Genomic DNA, 16,680 nt, shown 5'->3' with positions numbered 1-16,680 from the left:
AAATTCTAGGGACAATTAGGACTGCGTCTTGTGACCGTAGCGTACGTGTAGGTATGTACGGCAGGACCAAATCGGAAAGATAGGTAGGAGCAATGCTTTGTAGGTTAGCAGTAAAACCTTGAAATCAGCCCTTGCCTTAACAGGAAGCCAGTGTAGGGAGGCTAGCCCTGGAGTAGTATGTTCAAATGTTTTGGTTCTAGTCAGGATTCTAGCAGCCGTATTTAGCGCTAACTGAAGTTTATTTAGTGCTTTATCCAGGTAGCCGGAAAGTAGAGCATTGCAGTAGTCTAACCTAGAAGTTACAAAAGCATGGATTCATTTTTCTGCATCATTTTTGGATAGAAAGTTTCTGATTTATGCAATGTTACGTAGATGGAAAAAAGCTGTCCATGAAACAGTCTTGATGTGTTCGTCAAAAGAGAGATCAGGGTCCAGAGTAACGCCAAGGTCCTGCATAGTTTTATTTGAGACGACTGTACAACCATCAAGATTAATTTTCATATTCAACAGAAGATCTCTTTGTTTCTTGGGACCTAGAACAAGCATCTCTGTTTTGTCCGAGTTTAAAAGTAGAAAGTTTGCAGCCATCCACTTCCTTATGTCTGAACACAGGCTTCTAGCGAGGGCAATTTTGGGGCTTCACCACGATTCGTTGAAATGTACTGCTGTGTGTCATCCGCATAGCAGTGAAAGTTAACATTATGTTTTCGAATGACATCCCCAAGAGGTAAAATATATAGTGAAAACAATATTGGTCCTAAAACGGAACCTTGAGGAACACCGAAATTTACAGTTGATTTGTCAGAGGACAAACCATTCACAGAGACAAACTGATATCTTTCCAACAGATAAGATCTAAACCAGGCCAGAACTTGTCCGTGTAGACCAATTTGGGTTTCCAATCTCTCCAAAAGAATGTGGTGATCGATGGTATCAAAAGCAGCACTAAGGTCTAGGAGCACGAGGACAGATGCAGAGCCTCGGTCTGATGCCATTAAAAGGTAGAATAATTTTAAAGACATCAAAACTATTACATAACACATATGGAATCATGTAGTAACCAAAAAAAATGTTAAACATATATTTTCGATTATTCAAAGTAGCCACCCTTTGCCTTGATGATATAAAATATATTTTGCATTGTTTAACACTTTTTTGGTTACTACATGATTCCATATGTGTTATTTCATAGTTTTGATGTCTTCACTATTATTCTACAATGTATAAAATAGTAAAAAATAAACGAAAAACCCTGGAATGAGTAGGTGTGTCCAAACCTTTGACTGGTACTGTATGTGTTTGAGAAATCACTCTTGCTTCTTGTGGAAATGCCAATACGATGTTGAACCTCTATGAGATATCATAGCCCTCTCCAAATTATACATTTAAAATATGCTTCTTGAAAAGTGTCACAATAAATCTGCCCCTTACCTACTCATTCAGTTAATAACAGTCATGGGTTTGGTGTGTTATGTTCTCTTTGTGTGTATCATCAATTTGGAGACAGAACACCCTGTAGGTATGTTGACTGTGTCTTCATCTGTTTACTTAACTACGCTCAGATTTATTATTGCAGTTTCTAGATGGAGACTGGGGTCCGGTCTAAAGTCCAATGAGAAAGGAATGAGGAAGGGAAGTAGATAATGGGTTTGCTTCTCTCAGTACCATAAAGTGGCTTCCTTCTCTCTGCTCCTTTCCCTCATCTCTTTTAAAACACAGGATTAGGTGAAAGCAACATAGTGGATGCATACTGTAAATTCACCTGTGGAGTACAGATGAAGGCAAAGAGACGAGGAGAGAACAAGGTCATTTATCGCTATTGGGGACTAATACTCCTGGCCCCATCATGACTGCAGTGCTCTACTGTAACTGTGCTTAAGGGCAAACGTCCCTCAACTGCGTTCAGTCACCTTATAAATAATATGTGACAAATCAAAACGGATGGCAGTTTGAACCTCCACCTGATTATTAATTCCAGAATCTTCTGAAGCAATGTAACCAGATGATTAGCATGTTCATTTATGGTGAAAGGAGCCTTGGCTCAGATGGCTCCTCTCCTCTGTTGTTTGTCAATCACAATCATGAACTTGTTTTGGTTTGCAATCATCGGGTTAAAACAGCTGTTACCAGTTTATGAAAAATTACAAAATGTTTTAGGTGGAGAGTTCAAGTAAAGTAGAAGTGTTGATTTCAGTGATCCATCTCTGGTTGTTCCAGTGCTCAGTTTGAACCATGAACCATAACCCATGCCCTATACCCCCTGCCCTCTGTCGAGTAGCTATGTTCAAAGAGGGGGTCCAGGAAAAGAACAGCCATAACCGGCCAGATATCGCCAATGCTGTGAATTCTGCTGAAGACGGCAAGGCTGTGGAGTACTACTTTGCTTCTGACGCTAGGTGAGCTGAAAGCCCTAGGTGTGTGTGTGTGTGAACACGTGCACGGTGTGTGTGTGGCGCATGCATTTGTGCTTGTCTCGTGATCCTTTTTTTCTTTCTCCTCCTCGCTCTCCCTGCCCAGTGCCATCATAGAGCACACCAACAAGGTGATCTACCTGGAGGATGATGACATAGCAGCGGTTGTAGGGGGGAAGCTGTCCCTCCATAGGCTGAACCGCCTGGCAGGGGAGGTTCCTGTCCGGGCCATCCAGACCCTCCAGATGGAATTGCAGGAGATCATGAAAGGTTAGAGATCATAGGGCTCGTCGCCATGGAAACCGAAGGGTTAATTAGGAGTAAGATAGAGTGTCCCAGGCCCTGCACACTGACCTGACCAGTTCTGTGCAAGGTTAATGTGCAATATTTAGGATTTGAGGAGGGAAAGCTGATTCTCGATATGTACCTAAAGGGACCTTAAACCTAGAGCTGGTCAGTATCGATACCTTCCCATTCACAAAGACATGTCAAAGATAAGGTCTAATGTCATACTAGTGAAATGTAGTCTGATATTACACAGAGAACACATACCCATTTGGCCACACATACTGTATTGAAGCTGCTATACCTCTAAGAACACTAGAATAAGATCTCCCCCTGCTGACGTTAGTGAGTAACTACACCTGTGTAGTAACCACTGTCCCTATTGTGTCCTTATCTTTTCTGTGCAGGTAACTTTGAGGCATTCATGCAAAAGGAGATCTTTGAACAGCCAGAGTCTGTGTTCAACACCATGAGGGGGCGGATCTGCTTCGACACCAACAAAGGTAGCTTACCATGACGATGTCATATCCTGATCCGGTCCCTCCCTATTGTTCCAGGATGCTGATGGCACAGTGCCCTAGGCTCAATCAATATTAGCACAGCAATTCACGGAGGCATACGTTATTAAAAACAAAAAACTATGTTTGTGAGAAGTAGGCATTGGTCTGAAGCCGATAAAGGAAATTCACATGAGCACCACAGTGCTTACTTCAACGTCTACCAAGGTTTTCCAGCACACAGCTTTGACCTACTACTGTAGCTATGTTGGTCTATTGTACTTCAAACAATGTGTAGGCAGGTCGCTTAGGATTCAAACCTTCTCAAACAGCCTAATTCACAGTCTTAAGATGAGGTGCACCCACAATAATGTGATTTGTACTGCATACAAGGTAAGTTATTGGATTCTTCATACACCACACTAAGACGTTATCCCATTCCACTACCTTCTCAAAGTTTATTTGTTTATATGACAGCAAGCTTTTATACTTACAAGATCATCAGGCTTTATTGAGTGAGCTGTTTTGTCTTGTAGTAATGTGGTGCCTACTGGGATTTCATAATATTTTGCTGTGCTGATCAATGGGCAGTGAATATGTAGTCCAAAGTTATGTTTGTATTTATTTTTGCAATAATGGTGATGCTACAATAATATACATTTACAATAGGCCTATATCAAAAAATACATTCAGCCTAATGATAAATATATATATATATATATTAATGAGTAGCCTTATTTTAAAATTGATTATTTGTTTTTTTCCTCATCAATCAATCATCAATATGACAAAGCAAAAACAGGTTTTTAGAAATGTTTGCAAATTTATTACAAATAAAAAACGGAAATATGACATTTACAAATGTATTCATACCCTTTCCTCAGAACTTTATTGAAGCACCTTTGGCAGCGATTACAGCATCGAGTCTTCTTGGGTACGACGCTACAAGCTTGGCACACCTATATTTGGGGAATTTTTCCCATTCTTCTCTGCAGATCCTCTCAAGCTCTGTTAGGTTGGATGGGGAGCGTCGCTGCACAGCTATTTTCAGGTCTCCAGAGACGCTCGATCGGGTTCAAGTCTGGGCCACTCAAGGACATTCAGAGACTTGGCATGAACCCACTCCTGCGTTGTCTTGGCTGTGTGCTTAGGGTCGTTGTCCTGTTGGAAGGTGAACCTTCACCCCAATCTGAGATCCTGAGTGCTCTGGAGCAGGTTTTCATCAAGGATCTCTCCGTTCATCTTTGCCTCGATCCTGACTAGTCTTTCAGTCCCTGCCGCTGAAAAACATCCCACAGCATGATACTGCCACGACCATGCTTCACTGTAGGGATGGTGCCAGATCTCCTCCAGACATGACACTTGGCATTCAGGCCAAAGAGGTCAATCTTGGTTTCATCAGACCAGAGAATCTTGTTTCTCATGGTCTGAGAGTCTTTAGGTTCCTTTTGGCAAACTCCAAGCGGGCTGTCGTGCCATTTACTGAGGAGTGGCTTCCTTCTGGCCACTCTTCCATAAAGGCCTGATTGGTGGAGTGCTGCAGAGATGGTTGTCCTTTTGGAAGGTTCTCCCATCTCCACAGAGGAACTCTGGAGCTCTGTCAGAGTGACCATCGGGTTCTTGGTCACCTCCCTGACCAAGGCCCTTCTCCACCGATTGCTCAGTTTGGCCGGGCAGCCAGCTTGGTGGTTCCAAACTTCTTCCATTTAAGAATGATGGAGACTACTGTGTTCTTGGGGACCTTCAATGATGCAGACATTCCCCACATCTGTGCCTCGACACAGTCTTGTCTCGGAGGTCTACGGACAATTCCTTCGACCTCATGGCTTGGTTTTTGCTCTGACATGCATTGTCAACTGTGGGACCTTATATAGACAGGTGTGTGTCTTTCCAAATCATGTCCAATCAATTGAATTTACCACAGTTGGACTCCAGTCAAGTTATAGAAACATCTCAAGTTATAGAAACATCTCAAGGATGATGAATGGAAACAGGACGCACCTGAGCTCAATTTCAAGTCTCATAGAAAACGGTCTGACTTTCTGTTTTTTATGTTTAATACATTTGCTAATATAAAAAATAATATTTTTTTTATTTAATCAAATTTTAAGGGTGTAACGTAACAAAATGTGGAAAAAGTCCAGGAGTCTAGGGTACTTTCTGAAGGCACTGTGAATGTGTGTGTGTATATATACAGTGCCTTGCGAAAGTATTCGGCCCCCTTGAACTTTGCGACCTTTTGCCACATTTCAGGCTTCAAACATAAAGATATAAAACTGTATTTTTTTTGTGAAGAATCAACAACAAGTGGGACACAATCATGAAGTGGAACGACATTTATTGGATATTTCAAACTTTTTTTAACAAATCAAAAACTGAAAAATTGGGCGTGCAAAATTATTCAGCCCCCTTAAGTTAATACTTTGTAGCGCCACCTTTTGCTGTGATTACAGCTGTAAGTCGCTTGGGGTATGTCTCTATCAGTTTTGCACATCGAGAGACTGACATTTTTTCCCATTCCTCCTTGCAAAACAGCTCGAGCTCAGTGAGGTTGGATGGAGAGCATTTGTGAACAGCAGTTTTCAGTTCTTTCCACAGATTCTCGATTGGATTCAGGTCTGGACTTTGACTTGGCCATTCTAACACCTGGATATGTTTATTTTTGAACCATTCCATTGTAGATTTTGCTTTATGTTTTGGATCATTGTCTTGTTGGAAGACAAATCTCCGTCCCAGTCTCAGGTCTTTTGCAGACTCCATCAGGTTTTCTTCCAGAATGGTCCTGTATTTGGCTCCATCCATCTTCCCATCAATTTTAACCATCTTCCCTGTCCCTGCTGAATAAAAGCAGACCCAAACCATGATGCTGCCACCACCATGTTTGACAGTGGGGATGGTGTGTTCAGCTGTGTTGCTTTTACGCCAAACATAACGTTTTGCATTGTTGCCAAAAAGTTAAATTTTGGTTTCATCTGACCAGAGCACCTTCTTCCACATGTTTGGTGTGTCTCCCAGGTGGCTTGTGGCAAACTTTAAACGACACTTTTTATGGATATCTTTAAGAAATGGCTTTCTTCTTGCCACTCTTCCATAAAGGACAGATTTGTGCAATATACAACTGATTGTTGTCCTATGGACAGAGTCTCCCACCTCAGTTGTAGATCTCTGCAGTTCATCCAGAGTGATCATGGGCCTCTTGGCTGCATCTCTGATCAGTCTTCTCCTTGTATGAGCTGAAAGTTTAGAGGGACGGCCAGGTCTTGGTAGATTTGCAGTGGTCTGATACTCCTTCCATTTCAATATTATCGCTTGCACAGTGCTCCTTGGGATGTTTAAAGCTTGGGAAATATTTTTGTATCCAAATCCGGCTTTAAACTTCTTCACAACAGTATCTTGGACCTGCCTGGTGTGTTCCTTGTTCTTCATGATGCTCTCTGCGCTTTTAACGGACCTGAGACTATCACAGTGCAGGTGCATTTATACGGAGACTTGATTACACACAGGTGGATTGTATTTATCGTCATTAGTCATTTAGGTCAACATTGGATCATTCAGAGATCCTCACTGAACTTCTGGAGAGAGTTTGCTGCACTGAAAGTAAAGGGGCTGAATAATTTTGCACGCCCAATTTTTCAGTTTTTGATTTGTTAAAAAAGTTTGAAATATCCAATAAATGTCGTTCCACTTCATGATTGTGTCCCACTTGTTGTTGATTCTTCACAAAAAAATACAGTTTTATATCTTTATGTTTGAAGCTTGAAATATGGCAAAAGGTCGTAAAGTTCAAGGGGGCCGAATACTTTCGTAAGGCACTATATATAGCGTAGTGTCCAGAGCATGGAGGCGCTACCAGGAGACAGGCCAGTAGAGACGTGGAGGAGGCCGTAGTAGGGCAACAATCCAACAGCAGGACCGCTACCTCCTCCTTTGTGCAAGGAGGAGCAGGAGGAGCACTGCCAGAGCCCTGCAAAATGACCTCCAGCAGGCCACAAATGTGCATGTGTCTGCTCAAACGGTCAGAAACGGACTCCATGAGGGTGGTATGAGGGCCCGACGTCCACAGGTGGGGGTTGTGCTTACAGCCCAACATCGTGAAGGACGTTTGGCATTTGCCAGAGAACACCAAGATTGGCAAATTCGCCACTGGCGCCCTGTGCTCTTCACAGATGAAAGCAGGTTCACACTGAGCACATGTGACAGACGTGACAGAGTCTGGAGATGCCGTGGAGAACGTTCTGCTGCCTGCAACATCCTCCAGCATGACCGGTTTGGCGGTGGGTCAGTCATGGTGTGGGGTGGCATTTATTTGGGGGGCCGCACAGCCCTCTATGTGCCTGCCAGAGGTAGCCTGACTGCCATTAGGTACCGAGATGAGATCCTCAGACCTCTTGTGAGACCATATGCTGGTGCGGTTGGCCCTGGGTTCCTCCTAATGCAAGACCATGCTAGACCTCATGTGGCTGGAGTGTGTCATCAGTTCCTGCAAGAGGAAGGCATTGATGCTATGGACTGGCCCGCCCGTTCCCCAGACCTGAATCCAATTGAGCACATCTGGGACATCATGTCTCGCTCCATCCACCAACGCCACGTTGCACCACAGACTGTCATCAGGAGCATTCCCAGGCGTTGTAGGGAGGTCATACAGGCACGTGGAGGCCACACACACTACTGAGCCTCATTTTGACTTGTTTTAAGGACATTACATCAAAGTTGGATCAGCCTGTAGTGTGGTTTTCCACTTTAATTTTGAGTGTGACTCCAAATCCAGACCTCCATGGGTTGATAAATTTGATTTCCATTGATCATTTTTGTGTGATTTTGTTGTCAGCACATTCAACTATGTAAAGAAAAAAGTATTTCATAAGAATATTTCATTCATTCAGATCTAGGATGTGTTATTTTAGTGTTCCCTTTATTTTTTTGAGCAGTATGTGTATAAATACACTGTGTATGTACTGTGTGTGTGTGTACATACACTGTGTGTATGTACACAGTATGTGTATTTATATACGTACACACACATTATTTTAATAGCAGGTCACTGTAAAGTCCATAATCCCACTGAAGAGTAAATTAGGCTGTTTGAGAAGGTTTGAATCCCAGGCAACATGCCTATACATTGTTTTTAGTACAATAAACCAAAATAGTTAGTCTAGTAGGTCAAAGCTTTGTGCTGGAAAACCTTAGTAGAGCATGGTTGAACTAGGCATTGTGGTGCTCACAAATGTCCTCTTTTTTTCGGCTTCAGGCCAATGCTGTCATTGGCAATGCTGTTCTAACCTGTAATGCGGCCTCTGGCAAAATGTCTGGACCTTAGTGGCATAGGTGGTGTGCTTGCATAACTTCAAGGGTTGCTGGTTTAAACCCTGGTCTGCTGACTGTTGCCATCTAAAATCAGTTTTGAACTAACTAGATTGGGACAGTCTTACATTTTAAAATGACTTCCCATTCAAATCAACGTTTTAACTCCGGTTGACTTTTGAAGGTCTTAGCACAGCCAAAAAGGTAGCACCTCGTTTGTTCTCTTTTGGCACATGAGAGCAATAACTTCTAAATGTCATCCAAACGGTTGCCCTTGCAAACTTATTCAGTCAGAAATGTAGCAAGTGTAATGGTCACGTTATGGACCTGTGGTCTTGTTCTTATCCGACGCCTAGACATTGAGCTAGGTCGGGGCAGCAAATCATATTGTTTCCTAATGCTATCGATCCTGTTCAAAATCCGGTATGCGGTTCTCGGTAACTGCCTGACGGTTCATGACGAGCGACAGGGAATGTGTTGTGTGCCGCCAATCAAGGTGATTTGCACTCTCCCCTTCACCATTTTCATCGACTTTGGTATCATGTTGGATTAGATATGATGATAGGGACATTTTAATTTAACATTGAGCTTCAACCGAAGCCTACGCGACAATAATTAACAGTTACTATGTGGAAGTATAGGCCTACTGTGCTGTAAGACTGGAGACGTGCCACAACTGCAAAACATATATTTATAAACCAATACAAACACCCACTTACTATGTGACCCCCTATTCCCGAGCCTCAGATATCAAAACACAATTTATTTATTTTTTATCATGTTTTTAAACATTTATAATTAATAGTTAAAGAAAAAAGGTAGAATAAACAGCTTTGGACAAATAAAAACATTGTCAACGCAATCCCAACATATTCACATAAAACCCCTAAATATCTGAACAATATCCCTCTCACCTCTCACCTCTATATGCTAATGCTGATGGTCTCCTCTCTTCTGTCCTATCTTGTCCAGTGATCCTGGGGGGATTGAAGGACCACCTGAAGGAGATCAAACGCTGCAGACGCCTCATCATGATTGGCTGTGGAACCAGCTTCCATGCTGCCGTGGCTGTAAGTGAACCAACCAGAAGTGCGATTGAGAAGGAGAAAGGAAAGATGATGGTGATGACCTCTCTTCCCCTCTCCCCTTCACCTCTCAGACCAGACAAGCTCTGGAGGAGCTGACTGAGCTTCCTGTCATGGTGGAGCTGGCTAGCGACTTCCTAGATCGCAACACGCCCGTCTTCAGAGACGACGTCTGCTTCTACATCAGCCAATCAGGTAATGCCATACTGCGTTGGTGGGTAGACTGCTGTTTCATAAAACGCTAGTGTTTTTGTTATTTCACTCTCTATGGTGGAAACTGTGGAGACTCCGATACAAGATGCTAGTACAGAGACTATAATCTGTTGGATTGGGAAGAATTCTAGTGTTTGTATGAATGCTAAGTTGCCTCTGTCCTCTGCGCCTTCCTCCCCTCAGGTGAGACAGCAGACACCCTGATGGCTCTGAGGTACTGTAAGGATAGAGGTGCTCTGACGGTGGGGGTCACCAACACAGTGGGCTCCTCCATCTCCAGAGACACAGACTGCGGGGTGCACATCAATGCTGGTCCAGAGATCGGTGTGGCCAGTACCAAGGCCTACACCAGCCAGTTTGTGGCTCTCATCATGTTTGGTCTGATGATGAGTGAGGACAGGATCTCCCTGCAGACAAGGAGGCTGGAGATCATCAATGGACTCAGGATACTCCCAGGTGAGTCTATAAACCACAACACCCACTATGATAATGTTTAACCCATTATCACCTTCTCACTGTAACCAACATGATATCACTATGACTAACACACTTTAACCAATAAACTGCCTGATCTCACCAACAAAAACACCACTTTGTTGTTTTTACTAAACCTTACTAAACTTTTTCACCCCCTATTCCTCTCCTCCCCTCCCTCTCTCAGAGTTGATCAAGAAGGTGTTGACTCTGGATAAGAACATCAAGTCAATAGCAGATGAGCTATATGAGCAGAGGTCTTTGCTGGTCATGGGCCGAGGCTTCAACTACGCTACCTGTCTAGAGGGGGCACTGGTGAGAACAGATCTAGCATTAGCTCACCCACCCTAAATACTAACCCTCAACCGTTATAGGAACCATGAAAAACTGACCTGAGGTCAGCGTCCATCTAGGGGCAATGTTTGGCATTTTCTCCTCTTTTCCGCTTCTTTATATACCATTAAACCTCTATATATATGCACACTCTGACATGATAATACTGATTATTATGTCATTTAACTGATTGATTCCTCCCATACAGAAAATCAAGGAAATCCCCTACATGCATTCAGAGGGCATCTTGGCTGGGGAGCTGAAGCACGGTCCTCTGGCTCTGATTGACAAGCACATGCCGGTCATCATGATCATCATGAGAGACGCCTGCTACACCAAGTGTCAGAACGCACTGCAGCAAGTCACAGCCAGATCGGTACGTTACATTACTCACTCACACAGGCTGCATTTAGAAAGACAGCCAAATTAATTGATCTTTTGACCAATCACATCAGATCTTTTTACATCAGATTTTTTTCAGCGCTGGAGACCAATTATCCGAATTTGGCTGCCTGTCTATCAATGCAACCTTATTCAGATACACACACCCACAACTAAAACTTGCTCAGTAGGGACATTTTGATGTAAAATGTCCCATGAGTACTAACATGTAAAGTTCATAGGAGCACATCACATTTGGTGTCAAATTTAAGCATCTATTTTTTTTAATTCCTGATTTTTTTTTAAATGGAACCTTTATTTAACTAGGCAAGTCAGTTAAGAACAAATTCTTATTTTCAATGACGGCTAGGAACAGTGGGTTAACTGCCTTGTTCAGGGGCAGAACAACAGATTTTTACCCTTGTCAGCTCAGCGATTTGATCTAGCAACCTTTCAGTTACTGGCCCAACTGTCTAACCACTAGGCTACCTGCCACCCCCAATAAATAAGGCATACAGTGGGGAGAACAAGTATTTGATACCCTGCTGATTTTGCAGGTTTTCCTACTTACAAAGCATGTAGATGTCTGTAATTTTTATCATAGGTACACTTCAACTGTGAGAGACGGAATCTAAAACAAAAATCCAGAAAATCACATTGTATGATTTTTAAGTAATTAATTTGCATTTTATTGCATGACATAAGTATTTGATCACCTACCGACCAGTAAGAATTCCTGCTCTCACAGACCTGTTAGTTTTTCTTTAAGAAGCCCTGCTGTTCTCCACTCATTACCTGTATTAACTGCACCTGTTTGAACTCGTTACCTGTATAAAAGACACCTGTCCACACACTCAATCAAACAGACTCCAACCTCTCCACAATGGCCAAGACCAGAGAGCTGTGTAAGGACATCAGGGATACAATTGTAGAACTGCACAAGGCTGGGATGGGCTACAGGACAATAGGCAAGCAGATTGGTGAGAAGGTAACAACTGTTGGCGCAATTATTAGAAAATTGAAGAAGTTCAAGATGACGGTCAATCACCCTCGGTCTGGGGCTCCATGTGAGATCTTACCTCGTGGGGCATCAATGATCATGAGGAAGGTGAGGAATCAGCCCAAAACTACACGGCAGGACCTGGTCAATGACCTGAAGAGAGCTGGGACCACAGTCTCAAAGAAAACCATTAGTAACACACTACGCCGTCATGGATTAAAATCCTGCAGTGCACGCAAGGTCCCCCTGCTCAAGCCAGCGCATGTCCAGGCCCGCCTGAAGTTTGCCAATGACCATCTGGATGATCCAGAGGAGGAATTTTGGTCTAAACTCCACTCCCCGTGTTTGGAGGAAGAAGAAGGATGAGTACAACCCCAAGAACACCATCCCAACCGTGAAGCATAGAGGTGAAAACATCATTCTTTGGAGATGCTTTTCTGCAAAGGGGACAGGACGACTGCACCGTATTGAGGGGAGGCTGGATGGGGCCCATGTATCACGAGATCTTGGCCAACAACCTCCTTCCCTCAGTAAGAGCATTGAAGATAGGTCGTGGCTGGGTCTTCCAGCTTGACAATGACCCGAAACACACAGCCAGGGCAACTAAGGAGTGGCTCCGTATGAAGCATCTCAAGGTCCTGGAGTGGCCTAGCCTGTCTCCAGACCTGAACCCAATAGAACATCTTTGGAGGGAGCTGAAAGTCCGTATTGCCCAGCGACAGCCCCAAAACCTGAAGGATCTGGAGAAGGTCTGTATGGAGGAGTGGGCCAAAATCTCTGCTGCAGTGTGTGCAAACCTGGTCAAGAACTACAGGAAACGTATGATCTCTGTAATTGCAAACAAAGGTTTCTGTACCAAATATTAAGTTCTGCTTTTCTGATGTATCAAATACTTATGTCATGCAATAAAATGCAAATTAATTACTTTAAAATCATACAATGTGATTTTCTGGATTTTTGTTTTAGATTCTGTCTCTCACAGTTGAAGTGTACCTATGATAAAAATTACAGACCTCTACATGCTTTGTAAGTAGGAAAACCTGCAAAATCGGCAGTGTAACGAATACTTGTTCTCCCCACTGTATGTACATTGTTTTCAACCTTTTTCCATCATAAAAATATGGGAAAGGCAAAGGCTTTGATTTCTGGTCAAACAGATGGAAAAGGGGCCTTAGAAAACGTCTTAAAAAGGTATTAGAAATGCATCAAAACACAATAATGCTGAAGTAAAGACCCCAGCCAACTAATATCAGCATTTATATTTTGTTTTGTTGAAATGATTTGCCTTCTGTAAGTTTAAGAAATATTGCCTAGTGTCTTATAATTATTTTACAAAAACCCACATATCTTGAAGATATTTTCCAATTTCTCTCATGACGGAGGATAATGAAAGTTCACAGAAGTAACAAGTGAAGGTTAACTTGCCAATTAGTGTTTTTACTGCTAACAATTTGTTTATGATTTATTAAGTGATTAAAACGCTTCATTCTGTTGCCAAATCGGTAAAGGAAAATAGATTAGATTGTAGGTCAGTACAATACAGTACTCTACTGTAGATTATAATCAAGTTTAGTACAGTAAAGTACAGTACAGCACACTGGCGTAGATGACAATAATTGACTATTGCACTGTACTTTACTGTATAGAACTATACTCTACTGTACTCTACTGTATTGAACTATACTGTATAATAAGTACAGTACTCTACTTTGTTGTGCTTTGCTGTACTGTGATGTAAAAACTTGTGAAACATAGACGTCTATGATTGGTACAGATTTGTTCCGGTCTGGACCAACCAAATGTGGTCTTGTTTGAGGATGGAGCTCATTCGAATAATAGCCAGTGTGTAGAAAAATACCCAAACATGCAAAAGAGGATAGAAAATGTTCTACCTTTCTAGAAAAACATTGGGACATTCATTATTATGCATTTCTGTATAGAACAGATCAGGGACCCAAGATGTCATTCTGTTACCATCATTATGTTACCGTGTGTTAATATTCTTCACTTACTGAAGTTCAACCACCAAAATATATTTTTTCACAACACAAGGTTTTTGGAAAATGTGGTCACATAAAGAACTGAGGGAGATTTGACCTTCATTCTGTTACCAAACGTTACATCTGCACTGTTCTTCGAGTAAATGTGTTTTTGTCAAATTGTCTGTGGAAATTGTTAAAAGTAGTCATTGTGCATAGTTGTATGGTTTAACTTTGCAATCAAATGTTTTTTTATTTATCATACTTTTAAAGTGAAACATCGGAGTCTCAGCATCATTCTGTTACCATGGAATTGCACCAAGACAAACATACACACAACCACAGGCGCAGACACAGCCTGTACTATCAAAAGCCTTGAATAATCTCTTTCGCCCTCAGGGGCGGCCGATTATCCTGTGTTGCCAGGATGACCCAGAGGTGTCTAAGAATGCATATAAGACCATTGAGCTGCCTCAGACAGTGGACTGTCTCCAGGGCATCCTCAGTGTCATCCCTCTGCAACTCTTGTCCTTTCATCTGGCCGTGCTGCGAGGATACGACGTGAGTCTACCACTGCAACCTACCTTGTCTTAATGCAATATTTTCCTTTGCTCACAGACATCCACTACTGTACCTTTTCATTCCCAGTATTTACTCTTGATTTTATTTAGATTTCATTACAACAAGCATTCAAATCTACCGTCACTCACAAAATCAACTATGCTGTATGTTTTATCTAGTCTTGTGTTGTTTCCTTTACTCCTCAGTTTTGAGCTGGTTTAATGGCTGTCTCTCTCTTTCCTCTGGTTGTAGGTGGACTGTCCCAGGAACCTGGCCAAGTCTGTCACAGTGGAGTAGAACCAGACAGACAGGCAGAAGGCTGTAGAGGCCACATCACTGCTCTGCGGAGGAGAGAGACAGAGGAGGCGAAGCCATCAAAGTCGATTATGTGTGTAGATGGTGTTTGTGTGTGTTTTTGGTTTGACCATCCTTGTGGGGACAAGAAGTTAAACAAGGATAGTAAAACAAGGCAAATTGGGATAAGGGGGGACATTTCGCCGATCAACACAAGGAAAAAGGCTATTTTAGGCTTAGGGGTTGGGTTTAGGGTTAGAGTTACAATTAGGGTTAGAATTAAGGTTAGGGTTAAGAGTTAGGGTTAGGGAAAATATAATTTTCAATGGAAATCTATTTTATGGTACCCGCAAGGATATTAAAACAAACGTGTGTGTGTGTGTGTTTGTGTGCGTGTGTGTGAATAGAGGGACGTGACATTTTTAAAGCAGAGAAATGTGAAGTCCTATTGACACACTGTTGAGGCGGTGCCATTGACCTTTTGGGCCTTGTAGAGAGAGAGATCAAAACTTTGACCATCTGTCAAATCAGCATTATCTCCAATAATGCCTCCAAAGCAAGATCCTTTCACTATACAGTCCTGTGCACACTGTGCCTTGTACCAAATGTGTGCCTTGTCCACAAACAGTTGAGCCAAAAATACATATTGTAGGAGTAATGCATTTAGTTGGTGTATTGAAGCGCTTACAATTGTGCAATATGGGAGGCATTGTGAATGTTTCCAATAATATTATCGTTGTTAAATGGGTTCTCTGTCCCGTGGAAGTTTATTAGCTTTGCATCTTGGGGAGTGTAGGCTATTCCATAGCATTCTGTTATTCAGCAGAGCCAATAGCTAGCATATTGTAGGGAACTATTCTGAAAAGCTCTATGTAGGCTATTGGGACATAACACTTGTGATGTAGGGCCTACACACATTGCTTTGGTGTACTGTACACAAAAATGCATTCCTTGTAGTCCCATAATCAAGGGGCACTTTTTTTTATCACTCCTTTGTCAGAGTGAATCTAATATGGTTTTAATCATGAGAGGATTACTGTTCATAATCTACACTCCAATCTGTTGAAAAGGGCCCGGGTGATACTGCTACAGTCTTGTAAGATACTATAAGAATTATTCTTCCTTTCATTCACTACCCTTTCATGAATCATAATTCTCTGTTTAGTCATTGTATGACGTTCACCATTGCAATCATATTATGTTGTCTGTCATGTAGCATTGTGAGCGAAATCTCTGCCCTATTCTATGAAGACTGTTTGGGTTCCATTGGCTTATATATGGATGAAGACCAATTGGTTGCACTTACTTTTATAGTGGATTTAATCTCCCAGAGTGTAATCCACAACGGCTATATTGACATGCCCTAACTCTTGTTCTCGAAAATGTGAAGCATTTCCCTTCACATCTCAATATAAGACTGATATGCATAAAGTGATATGGATTGTAGTTTTGTACTGTAAAGGGTAAAACATGTTACATTGAGATGTACTGTAGTTAATGTATTTATCTGTTTTTTTTATGGGGGTTAAAGAAAGTTGGGCTGATTTATCACAAACTATGATTGTATTTTATAATATACACTACCGTTCAAAAGTTTGGGGGTCACTTAGAAATGTCCTTGTTTTTTAAAGAAAAGCAAATGAAAATGGCCATTAAAATAACATCAAATTTGATTGGAAATACAGTGTAGACATTGTTAATGTTGTAAATGACTATTGTAGCTGGAAAAGGCCGATTTTTAATGGAATATTTACGTAGGCGTACAGAGGCCCATTATCATCAACCATCACTCCTGTGTTCCAATGGCACATTGTGTTAGCTAATCCAAGTTTATCGTTTTAAAAGGCTAATTGATCATTAGAAAAC

At 42.0% G+C, this 16,680-nt stretch overlaps 1 protein-coding gene across 3 annotated transcripts in view; it reads left to right on the top strand.

The window, feature by feature from the left end:
- LOC110488607 (glutamine--fructose-6-phosphate aminotransferase [isomerizing] 2) overlaps nucleotides 1–16,508 on the top strand; it is a 42,468-nt gene extending 25,960 nt beyond the window's left edge. For 2 of the 3 annotated variants that reach the window (XM_021560880.2, XM_036942737.1), the window contains 10 exons: nucleotides 2,279–2,396; nucleotides 2,518–2,681; nucleotides 3,104–3,199; nucleotides 9,467–9,564; nucleotides 9,654–9,774; nucleotides 9,976–10,248; nucleotides 10,454–10,581; nucleotides 10,808–10,975; nucleotides 14,359–14,520; nucleotides 14,773–16,508. In XM_021560880.2, coding sequence (XP_021416555.1) covers nucleotides 2,279–2,396; nucleotides 2,518–2,681; nucleotides 3,104–3,199; nucleotides 9,467–9,564; nucleotides 9,654–9,774; nucleotides 9,976–10,248; nucleotides 10,454–10,581; nucleotides 10,808–10,975; nucleotides 14,359–14,520; nucleotides 14,773–14,817 — 1,373 coding nt within the window. In that variant the 3' untranslated portion in view covers nucleotides 14,818–16,508. The remainder of the gene's footprint in view (nucleotides 1–2,278; nucleotides 2,397–2,517; nucleotides 2,682–3,103; nucleotides 3,200–9,466; nucleotides 9,565–9,653; nucleotides 9,775–9,975; nucleotides 10,249–10,453; nucleotides 10,582–10,807; nucleotides 10,976–14,358; nucleotides 14,521–14,772) is intronic. The other variant, XM_036942738.1, reaches the window with a different exon arrangement.
- The last annotated feature ends 172 nt before the right edge of the window (nucleotides 16,509–16,680 follow it).

Source organism: Oncorhynchus mykiss, chromosome 14, assembly GCF_013265735.2.
Source record: "Oncorhynchus mykiss isolate Arlee chromosome 14, USDA_OmykA_1.1, whole genome shotgun sequence".
NCBI classification, from domain to species: domain Eukaryota; kingdom Metazoa; phylum Chordata; class Actinopteri; order Salmoniformes; family Salmonidae; genus Oncorhynchus; species Oncorhynchus mykiss.
The sequence above is the reverse complement of the archived record's forward strand: the minus strand, read 5'-3'. Positions and strand labels throughout refer to the sequence as shown.